The sequence below is a fragment of the Helianthus annuus genome, chromosome 5 (assembly GCF_002127325.2).
Source record: "Helianthus annuus cultivar XRQ/B chromosome 5, HanXRQr2.0-SUNRISE, whole genome shotgun sequence".
NCBI lineage: Eukaryota > Viridiplantae > Streptophyta > Magnoliopsida > Asterales > Asteraceae > Helianthus > Helianthus annuus.
Genome location: NC_035437.2, coordinates 146,735,858 through 146,760,313, shown reverse-complemented (window position 1 = coordinate 146,760,313; position 24,456 = coordinate 146,735,858). Strand labels below are relative to the sequence as shown.

General features: G+C 36.6%; 2 protein-coding genes across 2 annotated transcripts; one reads left to right on the top strand and one right to left on the bottom strand.

The window, feature by feature from the left end:
• Positions 1-255: 255 nt before the first annotated feature.
• On the bottom strand, positions 256-1,163 carry LOC110943772. The gene is made up of 2 exons (XM_022185506.1): positions 972-1,163; positions 256-858 (listed from the first exon to the last, which is right to left on the bottom strand). The coding sequence occupies exons 1-2, from the start codon at positions 1,161-1,163 to the stop codon at positions 256-258; spliced, it is 795 nt and encodes a 264-aa protein (XP_022041198.1).
• Positions 1,164-22,589: 21,426 nt separating this feature from the next.
• On the top strand, positions 22,590-24,098 carry LOC110941541 (histone H1). The gene is made up of 2 exons (XM_022183179.2): positions 22,590-22,901; positions 23,319-24,098. Exons 1-2 carry the CDS (start codon positions 22,728-22,730, stop codon positions 23,946-23,948), a joined length of 804 nt encoding a protein of 267 aa, XP_022038871.1. The 5' UTR covers positions 22,590-22,727; the 3' UTR covers positions 23,949-24,098.
• Positions 24,099-24,456: the final 358 nt, after the last annotated feature.

Below are 24,456 nucleotides of genomic sequence, written 5' to 3'. Positions count from 1 at the left end.
TTCCCGTGCCTGCATCTGAAACACCCTGGCATTGTTCTTCTTAGCCTCCTCAGGCTTCTTCGCATTCTTGGGGCAATTGGTCTTGATGTGCCCCTTTTCATTGCAACCGTAACAGGTTACATCCTTAATGTTCCGGCACTCGACAGATTTGTGCCCCTTCTTCTTGCAGATTCCACACGGTTTAGCCTGTGGGTCTTGGTTGCATTTGCCAAAATGCCTTTTGTAGCAAGTCTTACACCTGGGCTTATCACCAGTCTACCCTTTCTTGGAACCAGAGTTCCCTTTTCCCTTCTTATTCGACTGGGAGGACTGATCATCCTCTCTCTTCCTCTTCCCCTCTTCAGAATTTTTCTTCGCCTTGCTCCTCACAATATCCAATGTGAGGGACAATGATAGATCCACAGCGGATCTATAGGTGGTTGGATTTAAAGCCTTAACATTCCCCTTAACTTCAGGGGCTAAACCACCAATAAAACGCGCAATGCGCTTGGGCTCAGGTGTGACTAAATATGGCACAAGCCTCGACATAGAATTGAAACTAGTCACATAGGACCTACAGTCTAGATCCTTCATCACGAGGGTGAGAAAATCAGTCTCTATACGCTCCACCTCATGCTGAGGACAATAAGTGTCCTTAACCAGATCAACAAACTTCTCCCATGAGAGATTATACGAATGCACTTTCCCAGTGGATTGTACAAGCGCTTTCCACCATGTAAGGGCATCGCCCTTAAAAGATTGGGAGACAAACATAACCACATCTTCTTTAGCGCAACCGCTAATATCTATCACCGTTTCCATCTCATCTAACCACTTCAAACAGTCTATCGCCCCTTTTTCTCCTGTAAAGTCTCTTGGCTTACAGGAAACAAAATATTTGTAGGTACAACCCTTGGCGTGCCTAAGGGTATGCTCAGGAACAACCTGCATCTTGGGTACACTACCCTGGTTAGACGAGTGCAGGGACTCACTTTTCCTGTGAGTATGTGGTTGAGAATGGGTTTTCGAAAGAGTTTGAGACCGAACAACACTCGGCTCTTAAACTTAGCCTCTACCGCTTGAGAAATTGCAGCAGTGATCAAGGCTTGCAGTTCGGCACCAGTAATATTGATTCTGGTGTTTCCCTCTGCTGGATGACTGTTTGCTTCGTCTGAGCCAGCCATTTCTGGATGCTATAATATAGACAATAATAATAATAATTTAAATTACATATAGATTCATTGCATTGATGATCCAATGGTCATGGTATTATTAAATCATTTAGACCATTTCAAATCATAACTAAAAGTTAATAGAATGCATTATTCTTTACATTTTTAGGCAGGGGAAGGATAGAAATTTCACAACTGCCAGTGTCATAAAAGACATTTTATTCATTATTAAACTCGTCTCGGCGGACATTTAAATAGCTTAGGAAGCTTGTCACAAGGACGAGTTAAGATCTATCTAACGATCTCTAAGACCAGTGATCTTTTAAGGGTTGAACAAAGTTCATTGCCTTTTTGACAAGAAGTTTATACATTGTATTCTCATTGCCATTTTTACACCTTTGCTTTAAAAGCATGCATCTCAAATGGATGCCTTGGTGTATACATCATATTGATGTTTACTAGCCATGATTCGCATTGATCATTTTAGCTTTATGTGACTTGGAGAAATCCAAGTACCTTTTGGAAGCTTGTGTGGTTTCTCGTACCGCACAGCTAGGAATGTTAACATGTTTTCAGATGTTAACAGAGATTTGTTATCTTAAAAAGGTTGTACCATCATAGCCAATTAATACTTTGGCTAGGTTATACCTCTAAGAATTTCTTTGGCAGATCAATTAAAAATTGAAAAGAGGTAACATAGTGTAATAAAATACACAATTAAAACCAAAGTTAAAACTTCATTACGATAAAACAAATACAACTGCCCTAAACGGGACTTAGGAAAAGACAAACTACCCGCACAGGGGCATACAGAAAGAAAAATAAGTCCACGCAGGGACTTGATACAGAAATCAAACAAATGTCCTCGCAGGGACACAATTACAACAAACAAGAAAACAAAACAACCCTCTACTTCTGGTTGGCGAGGCCTTTCATGAAGCTGGTATGCCTCTCCTTGTTCTTCTTAGTCTTATGCTCGACCTTATCCAACCTCTCCAGAATTTCCTGGGTTTGTTGCTGTTGCTGAAGCTGTTGGGGAGGAGGTGGCTGGTATGGAGGGTACTGGTAACCCTGCATCGGATATCCAGCTGGATGCATAGAAGGGTAAGTAGAAGGATAGAGGTGATGATACTGCGCAGCCGTGAGGTATGGGTCCTGAGATACATAGTCCGAGGGGTACCCTGATAGGTTCTCATAAGGATTGTACCCGGAAGGACCTGGGTACGTCGGGATTGGGTTATCAAAACCCATAGGCGGTTGAGGTGGCACATAAGAAGCTTGCGGAGGATTATCCTCCGGTGCCGCGTTTGAGGATCCACCCAACTGGGGGTCCTCTGGGATAGGGGGATAGGAACTCGAACCACGAGGAGAACTGAAACGGGGTCCTCCTCTCACGGACATGCGTGCGTTCCTCCTTCGCCTCGGAGGCTTAGGAGGTGGCTGCGGTGGCTGCTGCTGTGGCTCCTCTACCGGGAGTGGTGGTGGTGAGACAGCTTGAAGTTGAGGATCTTCCAAAGGTGGTTGAGCCGGTGAGCTATGATAAGATGGGGTAAAGAACCAGTCATAGGTAGCCATTTTCTCCTGGAAGGAATCGGGCCCATGATAAGGGGATCCCTGAAACGGAGACCCACTAGATATGCTAATAGGGTGGCCCAGGGTTCCTGTTTGCATCTCCGGGTCGGGGTCATCATCCATTTCCATTTCCTGAGAGAAATGGTCCTCAGGGCCCAATGGGTTATAGCCAAGAAAATCATTAACATAGTCTGCTGGGTTAAACTGCCCCGGAGAGTAGGGGAGTCAGAGTGGTGAAATGAATGGGATTGCAAAGAGTGGTGTGAATGCTAAGACTCATGCGAATGGTGAGATTGATCAGAATGGTGAGAGTGTTCGGGCTCATTTGGAGCAAATGTTCCGAAAGACGGATGAAAAGATGGCGAAGAGCTTAGCAAGACTGAGTGTCTTGTCGGCTCGTAAGGTTGACCCCACATATCATGAGAGTTGGAGGAGGATAGAGACGTCGATGGAGTGCGTCTGTGTGATGGTCCAGCTGATGACGGTCCTCCACGCATGGGACCCTTGCCTCGCCCTCTTACTCTTGGAGGCATGATGGTGAGTTTCCTGTTGAAACAAGAAAACAAAAATAAAACAAAACATGATAACAGCAAGGAAAAGTAAAGATGTATCCTAGGTCATTTGCCTAGACTCGAGAGTCTAAGGAATGTGCTTATTGTGTCATTGAGATTAAACACAAAAGGTTAGTGTTTAATTCACTCAATGTTGGCTCTGACACCAACCTGTCACACCCCAATATTCCACGTGTTACCGGTGGGCCCGGCGGGGAGTATTGTGACGTAGTTGATATCATCATTGTCAACATACACAATAATATAGCACAGCGGAAGGTTGGGTAAATAAACTATTACAAACCATACTGTCTGTCGATGTTCGAGTACATGAATAATACAGACTGGAATGTAATAAGATCCACAGGCGGATCATAAAGTACAAAGAAACATAAACTACAGACTCCGGATATCTATGGGATTTGCAAGATCCTCTACAACACCCTATAGCTCCAGCCTATTTCGATAAGTACATGTCAATTCAATCTTTAGGAAAATACGTCCGTATACACTGGTAAATACAATTTAACTGACTCGTTTTGAAAACATTTAAGAAAATTGATTTAGATGCACATGGCACAAATCCTTTATAACTTGGGACAATCTTTATTAAGATCTTGTATACAGCGTTACATATTTGTCACACAAGTGGGGCCGGTTTGGAAGCCGGACATGATTAACTGACTCACCACTTATAGAACCCACAGAGAAGTTATCCCCAACTTGTGGGTAATTTAATATTTAGCATTTGCATCTGTCAAGTGCATGCCTGCACCCCGTGCATAGGTCGTGGCCATTAATAATTTAAATGAGCCGAGGATATCCAGGACACGGTCGTTAACCCCCAGTTGTTTATGTTATCAAATAATACAGATTAAAACGTGTTATGCAGATTTATTAAATCACAATCCGACAAAATAATCCCATACCCGACCAAGCGGTATTAATATACCGTATCCCAAGCCCGTATAGGGAAAATAAGTTAAAAGTATTTACCTGGTGGTAGCAGTAATATTCCTAAGATTCTTGAAAGGCACTTTTTACCGGAAGCTATTAATCTGTATAGAAGGTTTAATTTATCTATTAGGATGCTAACGGGTCTTTTACTTAAGTCAAGGACTTAGACCGGCTAGCTAGAAAGAAACCTTACGGACCTAACCGGTAGATTAAACGGAGACCGGAATAGGATGTGATTTAGACCCGACAAGCTTGGATACTTGTATAATATGGGTAAACTAAACACATTCTGGAAAATGAGGTTTTAATGACAAAATTAAGCCCGTTTCGGCTATTTTACGTAAACTAGTCATGTAAGCTGATCCGAACGCGTAAATGCGTAACGGGTAACCGTATGAACTATAAACAGGTCTTAATCATTATTATGCTCAAAATATGTTAATATATCAGTAGCATATTAACATTTATGTCCAAAAAGCAATTTAAACCAAAATAAGTCCCATAGGGGTATTTTGGTAATTTTAATACTCATAAAAGAGTTTATTTATAAAACTGAGTTCCAGGTCTGATTAGATTAAAAAAAACATGTATTTTAATGAGTTATATCAGTAAGATACTTAACATATGAAAAATATACCTTTTATTACCAACTATGCACCGTAGGGGCATTTTGGTAATTTTATATAGGCTTAAAAGGGTTAAATTAGACTTCTTAGTTTTAAACTTTAGCTTACTGTATTATTATGTAAATTAGCTTAAAACATCAGTAGGTTATGAGTTTCAAATGAAAAATATAATTTTGACCCATACTAGGTGCTAAAAATGCTTAAAATGCGATTTAAAGGGCTAATATGGTATAAAGAGGAAATCTGATATTTTGGTCAGTTTATAAGGTTCAAAATATTATATTTATCATATGGAATCAGTAGCAAAAAGTTTGGCATCAAAATGTTATGTAAAACTCATTTTATGCATGAAAAAGGTAAAACCAGTAATTACCGAAATTAGGTTATAATCCTATGTTATGCTCATCCTAAAAATAAATAAAAATCTTTAAAAATCCCATAATATTATTTAACATCAGTAGATAGAAAGTTTGGTGTCAAAAATCGGGTTTAGATAGGATTTATGCTAATTACGCCTTTTAATTACTAAAAGTTCCTTAATTACGCTATTGAGCATAACTCCCATTCCAGACTTCAAACTGATGTCAAATTTTCGGGACATGTCTAAATATCAGTAGTAAAGGTTTTAGTTCATTCACATTGCTAAAAATCTCGGTTTTATGTAAAAAGGGCGTTTTAGGCATTAATGAGCATAATTACGATCAAGAGCATATCTCACAAACGATTAGGCACCATGCAATATAATCTCAGAGGATTATACTACAATGTAATATGGTCCTAATGGAAGCTTAAAACATGGAAGAATTAAGCTTGAACGGGTCAGAACTGAAAGTCAAGCAAAAGTCAAGCTTTTGTGATTTTCGGTTATAATCTGCCCTTAAACTATTAATTGTCGGATTAGGACTGATAAAACATGTTTAGATAGTCATTACCAAGTCATTAGAATATTAAAATGTAATTTAGAACCTCAGATTTATTAATTAAAATCATTTTTATCATTTCTGTCCAGTTTGACTTTTTGTCAAACTACTTTGACCCGACATTTAATCAGTCAAACGAGATAATTAGGAGACACCCTTTCAGGGGTTAATCACCTATACTAATGTGGTTTCATAACCACTTTCGATTTGATCAGTGGTTAAGCCACATGTAATTAAAACGAAAGTCAAACTGATTAAGCACTAAGTTTGACTTTTAAGTAATTAGGCTAAATTAAACAACTAAACAAGTAATTAGAAGCTTACTAATGGTCCTAGCAATCTTTTCTACACTTGAGAGTCTTCTCCTTACTGCTGGAAGCTCCAGATTAAGTCCCACAAATGAATTGTTGCAAGTGTGAGTCAAGAACACAAGAGGAGCTCACCTTAAATAGGGATTTCTATGGATCTTGATCACTTCCAGGTGTTATAGGAGGCCCTGGGATCACCCCAGGTGTCCTAGCTACTAATTTGAACCGACTTACAGCTCCCTAGGTCGTTACAAACGAAGTAAGGCGGTGTAACAGGCCAAACCCGCACCTGGCAACATTTTTCTGTATCTGGCATGCTGAGGCGGGCCGTGTAAGACTTAAGGGGGGTCTTACGCGGGCCGCCTGGACCGGGTTAACTGGTAAAACAAGTTTTAAACTTGGCAGTTTCAGTCCCTGAGCGTTTAAACCCCTTTTTAACTTCATTTTTGGCAATCAAGGTCCTTGTAGTTAATTTCTTGAGGCCCAAGGAGGTACATACAAACTTCGTTAGGCTCGGGTTCGTTAAATTCCTTCACTAACACAAGTTCATCAAGTTGACGCTTTTAGCCCAAAGTTTAGAAAACATGCTTAACGATCGCGGAATCACGTGAAATTTTTATCACATATTCTCGGGAGTATATTTGAATATTACGAAGCCTCGGTTTCGTAAAAAGGTCACTCAGAGGTCAGAAATGACATATTGACACTTTTAACCCTTGTAATTTATAATCTCCCGATTTTTTTACAAACGGCTTCGTATACCCAATCAAACACCCATTTAAGAATATTTCCTTCACGTGTGGTCATTCAGAGGCCCAAGTTTGGCATATTGACACTTTTAGTCCTTTCGTTTGCATATTTTCACTTGTTGTCAACTTTAGTCCCTTAAACTCAATCTTTCGCATAACCGGAGTTTAGGACACGTGTCTATGTATAATTGGACACGTTTTTACGTGGTGTTACAGGGGGACAAACAAACTAATATTTCTGGGAGGACTACTTTTAAATGCTTTGGTTTAGTTATGATGTTGGTTAATAAACTCGAACTCTATCACGAAAGTCTCTACTTACATAACGAGCTAGTTGCCTGGGAGGCAACAAGGTATTAGTTGATAGCACTATTAGGCTTGACAAACCTCACACCGTACCTGGGAGGATGGGCGTGAACTAATGACCTTAAACATTTGATCAATGATGATAGACATTGATGAGGACACCAAAAACGAATAGTCAATCGGTATAGAGTTTATTATTCGTAACATGTTGTTAAACTAAACACTTACATGATTTTCGTAAAACAAAGCTGTGAACTCACCAGCTTTATGGTGATACACTTTTTCTGCATGCTTGCAGATTGTTAGATGCATCGAAATGGAACTTGCAGTCTGGGAAGCCGGTGTCGTCATGGGTCGTGTCATTCGCGAAGACATTTAATGTTTGCTTGTATTTTCTTTACAAAATGATGTTGAAGTGGTTAAGCGATAATTTATGCTTCCGTTGAATGAATGTTGGTCTGAATTAAATGTTTTGAAATGCACTTTCATATTGAATCAGATCCTGTGTTTATTATTCTACTGTTAGTTCAAATATGATTAGTGGTTAGATCCTGGTATGTCACACGTGTAACACCCCGAAAACGGGTTTGGTAATCAAACCACCTTAATATTAATGAACGGGTAAAATACCGTTAGTGGTAAAAATTAACCCGGTAAATATTAGGATTTAAATAATTAAACCTAATATTAAATAAAACGTGAATAAAAGCTTTTAAGGAAGTAAAGTTTATAAGAGGCCCGAGTTAACGGGACTTAAAATAAACTAAGTCATAACTTTCCCGAATTCACCAAGTAGCTAGGAACATCAACCTAGTTAAAAAGGTGTCTTAAGACAATGAAGAAAATATGGGTAATAACCCTTTTCATAAAGTTACAAAACATGAGGGACTAAAGTTGCTAACAAAGAAATTTGTTTTATTAAAAAACAAAACATAAAACACAACACACACATAGAGTGTGTATGTGTGTGTGCGTACGCCCAGGAGCAAAAACAAGGGCTCCAAACCCTAGTTCAATAAATTGATCAAATTGAAGCCCAAATCAAGAGCCAAATCAATGCATGAACATAAATTTGTGATCACCAAGTGAAGGGGATCGTAAGGTATGTTGAATTTCTAACATTCGTGAAGTTGTAAAAATTTGATAATCATCCTAATCGCGAATTAGGCAATGAATTAGAGAAGCTATGGCTAGATTTGTGATGTATACTTGCTTAGGAACGAAACCTTAAGTGAAAATCATACATAACATGCTATGAATTGAATGATTGAATGAATCCCCACACTAGGCTAAGTGGGTATTAGTCATAAGATGGAATTGATGATATGATTATGATTAGAATCATCATGCATGTTAAGTAATCGGAAAATACTTAAACAATTTGCAAGTTTGAGTATTTGATCATAAGTGATGGTGGTGAATTTTGATGTTAATCTTGGTAAAAATAACTAGTTATAAACTAGTTGTAAATGTGTAAAAATGTATGCACATTAGGTGTTTGTTAAAATGCCTAAATGAAAACTAAAGTGTAGAAATTAGAGTGAAAATGTGTATTTGAATAATATGGCAAGTTATATGAAATATGAAACAAGAAGAGTTCTAATCATCATGTTGATTTGAACTAATGTTGTAAATCATGTGAACGAAAATAGTTAACTTTAATAAGCTAAGTTAACTAATCATGAAGTCGAATAGTAGTTTCGACTTATGAAATAAGTGAGATGGAATAGTCGTGAATAATTATGACTAATCTAACCATCTTACAATTTATAATGATAGTTTGACGATTAACAAGCTAGGTGAAAGCTTGGTAACGAAGCGGGTCAAACGAAGCAAGAATGACGGAAAAGCATAATTTGGAAGTAAGGTAAGTATGGCTTACACTAGTCTTATATTTTAGAATATTCTCTTATCGTATTAGTTACGAATAAGATAAATACATAGTTGAGGTATGATGTTCCGGCGTGTAGACGTACGGAACAAGATAGTCGAGTATGACAAGAAACCATGTTGATAGTTTAAAAGGAGTTAAATCGGTAATTCGATCATTTTATGACAAATGGAAAATAAACTTTTAAATGGTTACCTTATAGGGTAAACCAAAACAAACAATAAGGGTAAAACGGTAAATTGGTCACTCGTTGACCATAACTATTGGTTTTAAAAGACACTTATGAAGTAAGCCTTAATAGGCCAAAATTGTTAAGAGATGAATTATAAGTAAAACGACCGCACGATGTAAATCGGAGCGAGTCATATAGTCGAGATGAAAATACATGTCATCTCGCTAATATAATCGGTCATCTAGACCAAACGGGTCAAAGGGTGAAGATACCACCTTTTGATAATAGCGACTAATGATTCTTGTCGAGTTATATGATTTCAGGAATAAATGTAGAAATGATATTTGCATCGCTATTATTTAGTGATTATTATAGCAAGGCATTAAAACAGGTCAATACATTGAACCGAGCCAGGTATGTGTAATAGAGTAATTATTCATTTAGAACGTAAGGTTCAATGACCATTAAATGAAGTCTTGGATAGACAATGGGTTACTTAAATGGGTAAACCGAATGTTTTAAAAGAGGGTCGTGGCGTTTTGAAAAGCATAATGACTTTTCGAACAAGATCATAACTCAAAAGAAGAATTTTGGGTCAAACATGCTCTCAAAAGACCTTGTCGTAATTGAAAGACTAAAAAGGACCAAAATGCCCTTGTTAGCTAATTCGAACAAACAACCTTTAAAAGTTGCTTGGAAACGAATTTTATGATTAGGTAAATACTTAGAATAAGTATATAAGCTGAAAGAGGTATTATATTAGTCAAATGGCACTATTTGAGTTTTTGTCGTAAAATAATTATTCGAGAGGTAAAATTTGGTTTATATAGATCACCACATTAAACCCACCATAAATACAGTTGTGATGGGAGATTATAGAATAAGAAATGTGGTGATGGAATGCTAGAAGCAATCGAAAGCGATTTTAGGCTCGAAAGTGCTTAAATACCCTTAACGGGTCAAAATAAGCATACGAGCGAAAACGGGTTTAAATTGTGTAATAAACCTGTGATTAGAACCTAAAATGGTAGATAACATTAATTTGAAGAAGTGTATGTGATATAGAGATCAAACAAATACGTTTGTTTGATAAAATGCATAAACGGGTTAAAATTCGGTAAAAAGGTAACGAGTTGGAGGCTTAGAAGTCTCAAAATTTATTATGTTGGAAGTTGGATTTTAACTCCATATGATGGAGAATTAAATTACGGACGCGTAGGAAAAAGAATCGGGTAAAACGGATTAAAAACGAGAGAGTTATGCTCGTTTCCGTGAAATCGGGTCATGCTGGGAATATGCAGCAACTGTTTAAGCAACAATCTGTGAAAAAAGGGGCCTAGGCGTAGCGCGACGCCCCCTAATTCCGGAAAATTGTTAAATTTTGTTTGTTTGACCCATGTAACTTGTTTAAACTTATTATTCAACTATCAAAACTAACTTTTAAGTTGGTTTTGATCATAGGTGATTGCCAAGAGTGCCCGGATGAAAATCAAGCTCGATGAGGAACCGAACACGATAAAATACAAGCTTTCGCGCGGCGGTTCATCGTTTCTTTTAAACGACGAATTCAATTACAGAAAGTTGTATATTCTTTTAAATTGTAAAAGTTTTAACTAACCTTAATTATCTAAATTACATGTTTGTTTTCGTAAACTATACGAAAACCGTAAGATAATATCAAGGGTGTTATAAGTTGGTAATCAGAGCTCATGGTTAAAGAATAAAGTGTGTTCGGTTCGAGGCTTGATCGCAAATCCGGTAAGTACATGTATACCAATGGTTTAGTGTGATTAAAGTGTTGAGAACAACACATATGGTTATCGTGTAATACACGTTACACCAATAAAACTGATATAGAGTAGATATAGTCAACGAAATTACACGCGTTGATGCGTATAGTTGAAAAGCCTTGTATTATAATACGGGCATCCATTAATGTCGAAATTACTAACTGTTGTAAATGTTTTAGTTGAAGGACACTCGCATATGAAGATAGCGAGAGTCTAACAAATTGCGGATTTGACAGAGGAACGGTCCAAAGAGTATGCTCATCAAGGACCTAAATCGCGTAGCGACCGCGAACAAGGCTTATGGCAAGAGAAGCCCGTTAGGGCAAGCATTACCAGGTGCACATTTTAAATTAATTGCACAAATAGTAATATCAACAAATATGTAGAAATTGAAAGTTGCATATGTAGATTAAAAACTTGGAAAACCCCGAATAGAAAATGTATTCGGGATATTGTTTCCAAGAGAAACAAATAGAGGCATTACTTACATAGGGCGTGATGTGAAAACTATAAAAAAAGGTTATGCATGTCATGTGTTAATCGCTTACTCTGGCCAAGTAAGTAGTGGCATATGATACCATGAACTTCTTATAGCGGACACATTTACATCTGATGTAGTAAGGACGGGGTGAGTGGGACAAATTAAAAAGTACCCAAATGAATCAGATAAGCAAAATATTTGATAACAATGTAAACGCACGGCCGAGTGACGAAGCGTATTATATTAGGATAATGAGCCCGAGTGAAGGGACCAAGAAACATGTAAAACGATTAAGGTACGCATTGGGAAGGGGTGTACTTACACTCGAACCCGGAGAATGCAAACATGTAAAACGATTAAGATATGCATTGGGAGGGAGTGTACTTACACTCGAACCCGGAAAATGCAAATATGCCTCTTAACGGGCCGTTTTTGTAAAACGTCAAACTTGAGGACAAAGTCGGAATATTAAAGTGAAGCGAAGTCTTAATGCATACCGGGAGGGTTGCAATAATAATGACTTCGGTAAAACACCCAGTTGATGGGTAGAAATTTAAACACATGTGTAAACCAAGAGACGCGAACGCAGGTTAAAAAAATTCAAAAGACTTGGATTATGAATTATGACTATAAGATTTCGTAAAAAAGAAATTTTGAATAAATATGTTCAACCATTTGAGGTTGAACAGGTAGAATAAAGAATAAAGTTGATTGTCTACAAGTGATGGATTTCACATTAACAAGTCAAACAGGTTGAATACAATATAATGCCGGATGGCACAAATAAGCGCTAGCCAGATAAAGGTAGCGTTAAATGCAAAAGAGTAATGAGCCCGGTAATGGGACATAACCAAATAAGAATATATGCAAACCAAATAACAGTGAGCATAAGAAGAACTGACGCATAAATGACGTGAGAAGTCATAAAGTCGGAAAATTGTCCGAAAGAAAACAATTATAGCCACGAAACTACAATCAAGGTTAGCGGGATCTTAAGCTTGAAACCAAATGATTCTTCAAACAAAAACAGGGTGCCTTGACACCAAACATGTATTTTAAGAATGACATGAGTAAAGAATGATCTACGGGATCAACATAACCATTGGGGTTATAAACAACGGAAAGGTCTACGAGACTAAAACGACCTACGGGTCATGACTAGAAAGAAATAGATTATAAGTACCTCGCCTTAAAGAGGTGAAAGTCTAATAAAATAGCCTATAAGGCAAAGTTATAAAACCTACGAGTTAATTAGACAAAGCGAGGGAATAAATTGAGAATCCCCGCATAAAACTAAGCCTGTAAAAGAATAAATTATGGACTGTCAATATCCTGGTATGGATAATTAACAAAAGTTAAAGAGAAGATGCTAAACTAAAACTTCGGTTTTGGTAAGAAATAACGTTTTAACAAATATGAATTCTGATAGACGTATAAATAGTAAGCATGAAAGATATAAGTCTTGACACTAATAGGTGCAAGAAGATATATTCGAAAAGTGATATTTTTGAAAATAAAAAAAAGGTTGATATAAAATTTGGCGGAACATGACATGATCACGGTCAAGAAGTGTAATGTGAAATATAATCACATTAGAGCCGAGTGACAAATATTAGAGCCGAGTGATGAATATTGCTAAGTTAATTAAACTAGTGGAAATAACGAGATTACGTTATTTCAAGTCGCATTATGTCATGTAAGATACGTAGATGATTAATAACCAAAAGGATATTACCATACTTTTCTGGTAATACGAACAATCGGTTAAAGTATGAGAAATGCTTAATTGATTATCGAGAGCAAATGCATGGAGTTAAACTCGATAAATTATGTAAGAAAAGGTTTCGAGGATGAAACCTCTTTAAGGGGGGTAGACTTGTAACACCCCGAAAACGGTTTTGGTAATCAAACCACCTTAATATTAATGAACGGGTAAAATACCGTTAGTGGTAAAAATTAACCCAGTAAATGTTAGGATTTAAATAATTAAACCTAATATTCAATAAAACGTGAATAAAAGCTTTTAAGGAAGTAAAGTTTATAAGAGGCCCGAGTTAACGGGACTTAAAATAAACTAAGTCATAACTTTCCCAAATTCACCAATTAGCTAGGAACATCAACCTAGTTAAAAAGGTGTCTTAAAACAATGAAGAAAATATGGGTAATAACCCTTTTCATAAAGTTACAAAACATGAGGGACTAAAGTTGCTAACAAAGAAATTTGTTTTATTAAAAAACAAAACATAAAACACAACACACACATAGAGTGTGTGTGTGTGTGTGCGCGCGTACGCCCAGGAGCATGAACAAGGGCTCCAAACCCTAGTTCAATAATTGATCAAATTGAAGCCCAAATCAAGAGCCAAATCAATGCATGAACATAAATTCGTGATCACCAAGTCAAGGGGATCGTAAGGTATGTTGAGTTTCTAACATTCGCGAAGTTGTAAAAATTTGATAATCATCCTAATCGCGAATTAGGCATGAATTAGAGAAGCTATGGCTAGATTTGTGATGTATACTTGCTTAGGAACGAAACCCTAAGTGAAAATCATACATAACATGCTATGAATTGAATGATTGAATGAATCCCCACACTAGGCTAAGTGGGAATTAGTCATAACATGGAATTGATGATATGATTATGATTAGAATCATCATGCATGTTAAGTAATCGGGAAATACTTAAACAATTTGCAAGTTTGAGTATTTAATCATAAGTGATGGTGGTGAATTTTGATGTTAATCTTGGCAAAAATAACTAGTTATGAACTAGTTGTAAATGTGTAAAACTGTATGCACATTAGGTGTTTGTTAAAATGCCTAAATGAAAACTAAAGTGTTGAAATTGGAGTGAAAATGTGTATTTGAATAATATGGCAAGTTATACGAAATATGAAACAAGAAGAGTTCTAATCATCATGTTGATTTGAACTAATGTTGTAAATCATGTGATCGAAAGTAGTTAACTTTAATAATCTAAGTTAACTAATCATGAAGTCGAATAGTAGTTTCGACTTATGAAATAAGTGAGATGGAATAGTCGTGAATAATTATGACTAATCTAACCATCTTACAATTTACAATGATAGTTTGACGATTAACAAGCTAGGTGAAAGCTTGGGAACGAAGCGGGTCAAACGAAGCAAGAATGACGGAAAACCATAATTTGGAAGTAAGGTAAGTATGGCTTATACTAGTCTTATATTTTAGAATATTCTCTTATCGTATTAGTTACGAATAAGATAAATACATAGTTGAGGTATGATGTTCCGGCGTGTAGACGTACGGAACAAGATAGTCGAGTATGACAAGAAACCATGTTGATGGTTTAAAAGGAGTTAAATCGGTAATTCGATCATTTTATGACAAATGGAAAATGAACTTTTAAATGGTTACCTTATAGGGTAAACCAAAACAAACAATAAGGGTAAAACGGTAAATTGGTCATTCATTGACCATAACTATTGGTTTTAAAAGACACTTATGAAGTAAGCTTTAATAGGCCGAAAGTGTTAAGAAATGAATTATAAGTAAAATGACCGCACGATGTAAATCGGAGCGAGTCATATAGTCGAGATGAAAATACATGTCATCTCGCTAATATAATCGGTCATCTAGACCAAACGGGTCAAAGGGTGAAGATACCACCTTTTGATAATAGCGACTAATGATTCTTGTCGAGTTATATGATTTCAGGAATAAATGTAGAAATGATATTTGCATCGCTATTATTTAGTGATTATTATAGCAAGGCATTAAAACATGTCAATACATTGACCCGAGAAAGGTATGTGTAATAGAGTAATTATTCATTTAGAACGTAAGGTTCAATGACCATTAAATGAAGTCTTAGATAGACAATGGGTTACTTAAATGGGTAAACCGAATGTTTTAAAAGAGGGTCGTGGCGTTTCGAAAAGCATAATGACTTTTCGAACAAGATTATAACTCAAAAGAAGAATTATGGGTCAAACATGCTCTCAAAAGACCTTGTCGTAATTGAAAGACTAAAAAGGACCAAAACGCCCTTGTTAGCTAATTCGAACAAACAACCTTTAAAGGTTGTTTGGAAACGAGTTTTATGATTAGGTAAATACTTAGAATAAGTATATAAGCTGAAAGAGGTATTATATTAGTCAAATGGCACTATTTGAGTTTTTGCCGTAAAATAATGATTCGAGAGGTAAAATTTGGTTTATATAGATCACCACATTAAACCCACCATAAATACAGTTGTGGTGGGAGATTATAGAATAAGAAATATGGTGATGGAATGCTAGAAGCAATCGCAAGCGATTTTAGGCTCGAAAGTGCTTAAATACCCTTAACGGGTCAAAATAAGCATACGAGCGAAAACAGGTTTAAATTGTGTAATAAACCTGTGATTATAACCTAAAATGGTAGATAACATTAATTTGAAGAAGTGTATGTGATATAGGGATCAAACAAATACGTTTGTTTGATAAAATGCATAAACGGGTTAAAATTCGGTAAAAAGGTAACGAGTCGAAGGCTTAGAAGTCTCAAAATTTATTATGTTGGAAGTTGGATTTTAACTCCATATGATGGAGAATTAAATTACGGACGCGTAGGAAAAAGAATCGGGTAAAACGGATTAAAAACGAGAAAGTTATGCTCGTTTCCGTGAAATCGGGCCATGCTGGGAATATGCAGCAACTGTTTAAGCAACAATCTGTGAAAAAGGGGCCTAGGCGTAACGCGACGCCCCTAGGCGTAGCGCGACGCCCCCTAATTCCGGAAAATTGTTAAATTTTGTTTGTTTGACCCATGTAACTTGTTTAAACTTATTATTTAACTATCAAAACTAACTTTTAAGTTGGTTTTGATCATAGGTGATTGCCAAGAGTGCCCGGATGAAGATCAAGCTCGATGAGGAACCGAACAAGATAAAATACAAGCTTCCGCACGGCGTTTCGTCGTATCTTTTAAGCGACGAATTCAATTACAGAAAGTTGTATATTCTTTTTAATTGTAAAAGTTTTAACTAACCTTAATTATCTAAATTACATGTTTGTTTTCGTAAACTACACGAAAACCGTAAAATAATATCAAGGGTGTTATAACACGCCTCGCGGTGGATTCCACATGTGGTATTTTGAGGGTGTGACACAGGGCAAGGATCCCATTTTTGTAGTTATGGATACATTCACAAAGTAAGTGTCACGACCTCCGACCCCACCCTGGGCGGGAGTCGTGGGCAGATATAGCAGTGGTACTGGAGTTTATTAAATTCGTAGCTGAAAATTTCATCAGGACCGTAGTTAGGAAAATTTCAGAGTTGTAAAACGCCAAAGTTTTAATATTAAATATATGGGATAAAACCCATATTACAATGAAAGATTTTGATAGGGATAAACCCTATTTTTACAAAACACATTTCCTTTTCTTTATTCTGGTAACATAGCCACTTTATTTAAGCCTTCGGTGCTTCGTAACATATTTCTTTACTTTCACAGTAAGTCACCTGAAACGCGTTGTGCTTCGTAGCATATTTCTTTACTTTCACAGTAAGTCAGCTGAAACGCGTTAAAAACATTTTATCAGCGAAAAATACTAGTGAGTTCATTCATTTGTATAAAAAGACACAGTATTGTAATTTACAGCATCAAGAGTTTTTACATTTGTTTATATCTTTCAATTACTCAAATTAGTATTGGTCACGGTGACAGTTCCTGTGACTGTGGTCATATTACTATTGGTTAACTCTTTGTCCAATAGCAACGCTGGACTAGTAGTGTATACAAAACCACACATACTAGCAGTAATTTCAGAATACAAAACTTAATCACTATAAATACAACTTGGAAAATATTTAGGGTTTTGAAAGCATTTGATAGAAGAGAATGACTCAGATTGCAGAAATAAGGTTTTTATTGCCTCCTGGTTTAAGTCCTCGGTTCCTAGATAAACACATAATGAAACACGTATTAGTGTATTAACCCAATTCAACTTTAACAATAATCACGAGATCAAAACATCAACTTAGTTAACAAAGTATAACCTTATTCAGGCAACACTTTGACATCCGTTGATTTGTTTTAGATCGATCGGACAAGGTATCATACCAGTGATCGGGGTTAGCACACTTTATACGGAGCAGTATTTCGAGGTTTTAGGCTTTCGGGATTTAAAATGAAAAAACGAGATAGAGAGAAAGTGAATGAAACTTAGCAGATTGAAATGTTCAATCCTCGTTCTATTTACAGCCGAAAATCAAAGTCGTCGCGTCATGCGACCAACTTCACCATCACCGTCGCGTCGTGCGACGAGGTGATCTAGGGCTTAGGTGGCATGAGTCACCACGTAGTGGCCACGTGGCAACACGTGTCATCTGGCGAAAAAAGACATGTCGCGTTATGCGAAGGTCTTCAGAGTCTTTGTCGCGTCAAGCGACGATGAATAAAACCCGGTTTTTCTTGTTTTCCGTGCTAGTTTTTGTCGTAAGCGTTCGGGTTATCAGTTATGAATTGTTACGGGGCTTCTTTTGAGAGTTGTTACAGTATGCTCATTTCATTCCCTTGAGTTACCCATTTGTAGTTGTTTCTTTTTCTCATGCATTCATTAGAAATACCTTCGAATTGCATAGGAATCCTAATACTACGATGGTGTCTGATAGATATCCTTTATTCCAAATTAAATTTTGGTAGGAGTTTCCAGGATTGCAAGGCATACAATTGGCCTTATCTACTGCTTATCAGCCCAAATTGATGGTGTCTTGAGCTGTTGCTTAGAATTCTATTTATGATGCATGACTTTGGGTTCTCCTACAACTTGGGTGTAATGGGTTCTGTTTGCAGAATGGTGGTATAACATCACCTTCCATTCCATTATAAAAATGACTCCCTCAAGGTTTTTTATGGTTACGCACCACAAATTCATATTCCTTTCATTTATAATGAAACTCAAGTGGTAGTAGTGGAAGACTTGCATAAGGATATGGAAGATATGATACAATATTAAAGCAATCTCTAGCGGTAACCTTCAACTGAATGAAACAATATGTAAATGACAAGAGAACCGAAGTACGGTTTAAGGTGGGTGATATGTATATTTGAAACTGCAACCGCATGTTCAAACCAATATAAGAACACACAGGTATCCAAAATTGGGTCCCCTGTTACTTTAGCCCTTTTATGATTGTTAAAAAGGTTGGGAAAAGTGTCGTATCAATTAGACTTGTTGTCTAATTCCAAAGTCACCTGGTTTTTTCACGTATAACTATTAAAAGCAACTCATAGTCACGAACTGCCTGTGGTCCCATTGCCTACTAATCCCAGATTACTTTATCAACCATGTGACATCATTGATCGCAGACTAGTTTAAAAAATAAATGGAGTTGCAACTCAGGTTCTTGTCTATTGGCGTGACTTACGATTTCGGATGCAACTTGGGAAGATTCAACATAATTCCAGCTTCGTTTTTCACACTTTGATTCTTGAGGACAAGAGTTTTTTAAGGAGGGATATTATGTTCCATTTGAATATGAATGAGCTAGAATTAGACGAGTTTACAAAGTTCGTGCGCTAGTTGTGTAAATTGGTCGATTAGTTTTGTAACATGTTTTGTAATTGAGTCATTTCCAAGGTGTTTTAATTGTAATAAGTTAGTTAGTCATTCAAATTAGTTGATTAGTTGAGGTATATGTAACAAATTGCGATGGTGAATGAAAGCTATCTAAGAGTTGAGGAATTTCTCTTTCTAAAATTGTTAGCATTCAATGATTATACACGTTTAAATGAAAACAATGGTATATAAACTCTAGTTACCAAAGGGCTTTTGGCCTAGTGGTACCAATGTGTTGGAAAGTAGTTGTGCACAAAAAAAACCTAGCTTGTAACCCAAACACATGTGTTTTTCCAAAAAGATTGACACACAAACCAGTTCCAACCCGATTGAACTTGTAGGTTTGTAACCGGTTTGTAATCCACTCATTTGAAAATCAATTTGTGTACATCTATTGGAAAGAGGTCCCTCCCCAAATGATAAGGATTCAAATCCTGTGATGGACAATATATGTAGATTTAATTGTTCTAAAAAATATCAATTCCAGCTAGGGGTGAACAAGTTTTGCGCTAGACTAAGAGGTTCAAAGGTCTAAACCGAGACTGATCATGTAATGGCATGAATCATGTTTCATGGAACTATCTAAAACGACTTCTCATGTTACTTTTTTTAAATTGAAAAAGGCAATGGAAATTGTTTTAAATGACTCACTTTTGCATATTTTGATGTCCTTTAAAATTCTAGCACAAGTATCATGATTTTTTTTTTTAACGGAAAAGAATCTCAATTGTAAACTTTCACTGCTTGGGGCTATGTATAAGGTCGACTCCTCGACCGCTATGAGACCGTGCCCCCCCCCCCCCTTTATGCCCAGGAACCAGGATGAAATTCGTAAACCCTCGCCCGTTAGGTTCGAACCCGGGATTAAAGCCCTGATTCATTCCTACACCTCCCTCAAAAATGGCCCAAACGAGAATCGAACCTGCGTCTCCACTAGGAAGAGCATACCTTTTGACCACTGGACCAACATCTCAGGTTGGGATAAACAAATGGTACCAGGTACTAGTTCGGAACCGGTACCGAATTTCTCGAACCGAGTTGATTTTCGGTACCGGTATTTACCGAATTTTACCCTCAAATATCAGTTTGTACCAGTACCGAACCGTACCAGGTATTTTCGGTACCGGTGCCCGTTTAATGGGATTTTCGATACCGATATTTTAAATATCGGTTGGTATCGAGCTCATACCAAATCTTAAGACAAGTATCATGATTAATTTTGCAATGAAATGATTGTTTGATAGTTACTCACCCTTTGAAAAACCAAGGAGGCCACACTTAGGCATAAAAGGAATGAAATATTGTGAATTAGCTTTCTTTCCTTACTATATGTAGAAGCCACTTAATATAACTTTTTTAGAAAATCACGGGAGTGATAAATTTGCTTAACTATCTAATGATCACAAACATCTATAGAAAGTATGAAGACGACTGAAAATTACATGGTTATACTTCCAAACGCGACATGTAACAAGTTAAATCGGTAAGTAGCAACTGTTTTACATTTAGTTCAAATGGCTATATAAGTAAAATGATGACCCAATTCCTAACGAGACATGTAACAAGTTAAATTGGTAAGTAGCTACTGTTTTACATTTAGTTCAAATGGCTATATAAGTAAAATGACGACCCAAAATGATTTTTCCCTAAACATTCATGTGCCTAGAGTAAATAAAGGTAATAGATCCTGTAACATATGAAATGAAAAAGTAACATACGAAAGACTAAAGTTGTTATTTTCAATTAAGAATAGATACATGTCCTTTTCATAAATCCAAATAACATGTTCAACCATGTTGGGTATATGAGGTTTACATGGTTAACTCATGTGTTAAGCTCATTTTCTTGATAAGAAACTTAATTACAAATTGATTGTCATACAACTTATTTATGTACAATAAACACAAGAAACATTGTGAAAAAAGATTACGATTTAATACATGATATAAAAGTGAGCATTAACGAGACTATTTATGTACAATAATGATTTTGAATATATATAGACTTTAGTATATGTTATTACAAGAAGAAACCACTTAGTTGGAATTTTCATCTGAATCGAGAATAAAGAAAATTAATAGATTGTGTAACATATAACAATAAACAAAGTAACAGGTAAAACAATGAGTTTGTTTTGTTTTTATCATGATTGGGTACATATATTTTGAACATATTCAAAGAATGTGTTAATCTGCTTGCTTATGCAAGGTGTTTGAGATTTATGTAGTTCACTCGAAACTATAAACTCCTTTCTTTTAACAAGATGTGTAAATCTTTAACTTGTTTGTATACATCGATCTAGTGATCTTGTATATCCATAAAGAACTGGAAACACTGTGAAAATGATTGCGTATACGTATCAACTATACATCTTTTGACAATACTTTGTGATACTTAACCAACTATACATCTTTGGACAATACGTTCTGATACTTGATGTAAATTGAGAACTAATGAAACAGATTTATGTACCATGGTGATTTTGAACATATATAGACTTGGGTGTAATGCGTCAATTAGAAATGAAATTTTCAAATCAATCGAGAAAAAATAAAGTTAAGAGATCGTGTAACGTATGACATCAACAAAATAACATATGTAGTGATGATTCTGTTTTGTTTCCAATCATGACTAGTACATACCATTTTAATAACATGAAAAAACCATGTTAAGTCTACCTTTGTATGTTGGGTATTTGTAATTTACATGGTTAACTCCTAGATGTAAACTCATTTTCTTGAAAAGAAAGGTAATTTTATAATCTGAGTGTCACCCAATAGGCTCATGATCTTGATATATTCATAAGGCAAATATATTGTGCAAATGATTCACTATACTTATTAATCATACACTTTTAACAAACACACTTTGATACAAACGCAAGACAAGAATTATTAAAATATATTAGGGTATCATTGTAGTGTAAAAAAAATATAATTTATAGTAAACATGGAAAATATTAATACTCATTAACTTACTAGAACACAAGAGAAATACTTGTTCATCTTGAGCGACATTCAAACGCATATTTCTACACTCAAAACTCAACGGATTTTGACGATTCTTGTTTCCACGGACTCATACATTAACCTAGAATCACCCTCAATATCAAAATCATACATTAGACCAAAGCATTTTCCTAACAAGACTCAAAACCATCAACAACTCCAAACAAAACCCCTTTTTGACCATCCTACATTCCAACCTAAATATCTCTCAATCCACTTAACCTCAACATCCAAAACAACACTCTATGAAAAGCTAACTTAATATCCTACAATCCCAAAAAAATTTCACAAAATTTCACCAACTAAAACTAAAGTTATAACCAAATCAATTAGGCATAGAAACACACCAAAATGAACATTATTCATCCAAACCTCATTACTACCTCCACCACAAGATAATATAAACCGTTGATTAAAAACGATCTAACCGCTCATGTTTAAATTCCAGTTAGGTGTCCGATCCGTGTGAGTTAATAATCCACCAATCAAATCTCACCTTTCAGATATGTCTTCTCACTCTGAATATTATTTAAATCACCACAAATTTTCATGTTCGTCACTCAGACGCTAAATCCAATAACAACAGCAATCAATCGCATCTCGATCACCATTTGCAGATCTAAATTCATTTCAGATTTCATCGTTTCAAGCTTCGTTAATGGCGACTGAAGAGCCTATTGTGCCGACGGAGGTTACTGAGCCGGTTGTCGCTCCTGCTGATGTCACGCCGGAGGAAAAACCTGAAGTTAAAGCTGAAGAGAAGCCGAAGAAGGTGAAGAAAGCGGCCAAAGGAAAGCCTAGAAGTCCGTCGTTGCATCCTCCTTACTTTGAGGTATTGATTCCTTCGTTTCTGTTCGTTGTTTCGTTACGTTACTCAATTTAACGACAATTGATTGTTTTACGTGATTAGTTGATTGTGATTACAGTCGATGCGTTTCTGTTTGTTCTTTCGTTACTTGAATTTGTGATAATCGATTGATTTACGTGATTTATCGACTGTAACTGATTGGTTGGTTGTGATTTCAGTAGATTCGTTTGTGCTCGTTGCTTTCTTACTCGAATTAGCGATAATCGATGTGATTACAATATCTTCGTTTCTGTTCGTTTTTTGGTTACTCGAATTACAGTAGATTCGTTGTTTTGTTACTCGAATTTGCAATAATCGATGCACGTGATTGACTGATGGTGATTACATTAGATTCCTTATCAGCGATAAATGATTTACATGATTGATTGATTGTGAATACAGATGATTAAGGAGGCGATTGTTACATTGAAGGAGAGAACCGGATCTAGCCAGTACGCGATCACGAAGTTCATCGAAGAGAAGCAGAAGAATCTTCCGGCGAATTTCAAGAAGGTTTTGTTTACTCAGTTGAAGAAATTCGTTGCTGCCGGTAAGCTAGTCAAAGTCAAAGCCTCTTACAAGCTTCCGGCATCAACTGTTCCGGCGAAGAAGCCAGCTGCTAAAGCGAAAACTGTTGCCAAGCCTAAGACGGCTAAGAAGAAAGCGCCTGCAAAGAAGGCAGCTGTTGCCAAGCCTAAGCCGGCTCCGAAAGCTAAAGCCGCAGCTAAGCCGAAGCCGAAGACTGTTGCCAAGGCTAAGCCTGCTGCGAAAGCCAAACCTGCAGCTAAGCCGAAAGCTGTAGCCAAGCCTGCTGCAAAAGCTAAATCTGTAACAAAGCCGGCTGCTAAGCCGAAGGCTGCTGCTAAGCCGTCGAAAGTTGCTAGGACTTCCACGAGATCTACTCCAAGTAAAAAGGCAGCTGCGGCTCCAAAGCCGGCTGCTAAGAAGGCGCCTGTGAAGAAGACTGTGAAAAGCTTGAAGCCGAAAGCAGCTATAGCGAAGAAAGCCGCTGTGAAGACGGGGAAGAAATGAGATGGGTGATGTTAGTATATTTGTTTGTTCTTAGGGTATCTTTGTGTAAAATGTTGTGGTTTGGAAGCATGGTGTAGGTTTATGATAATTTTATAGAGTAATGTAGGTAATCAGTTAATCAATCAATCAAATCTTTCTTTTACTTGTTCATCTTTTTTTTCATATATAATCTTGGTCTGCTTCAATTATACGAATGTCTTGGTTGTTTTCGATTCTCAAGTTTTCACGCGGATTGTAATCGTTATCTATATATCGTAGGTGGGTGCAAAGAAATTGGATCTGAATGAATGGCTGCAAGGTAATTCTGACCCTAAATTTATCACTTTTGACAATAGAATTGCAAATTTGCAATGCTTGATATAATGTTTTGATAGATTGAAATCAATATTAGCATTGGCACATGCATTTGATGGATTGCATTACTGATTTGCACCTAGAATTCTAGCTTTTGCTAATATCAGGTTTTATATTTAGGGTTAAGAACATGAGGTGGAGGAGGGTAGTTCTC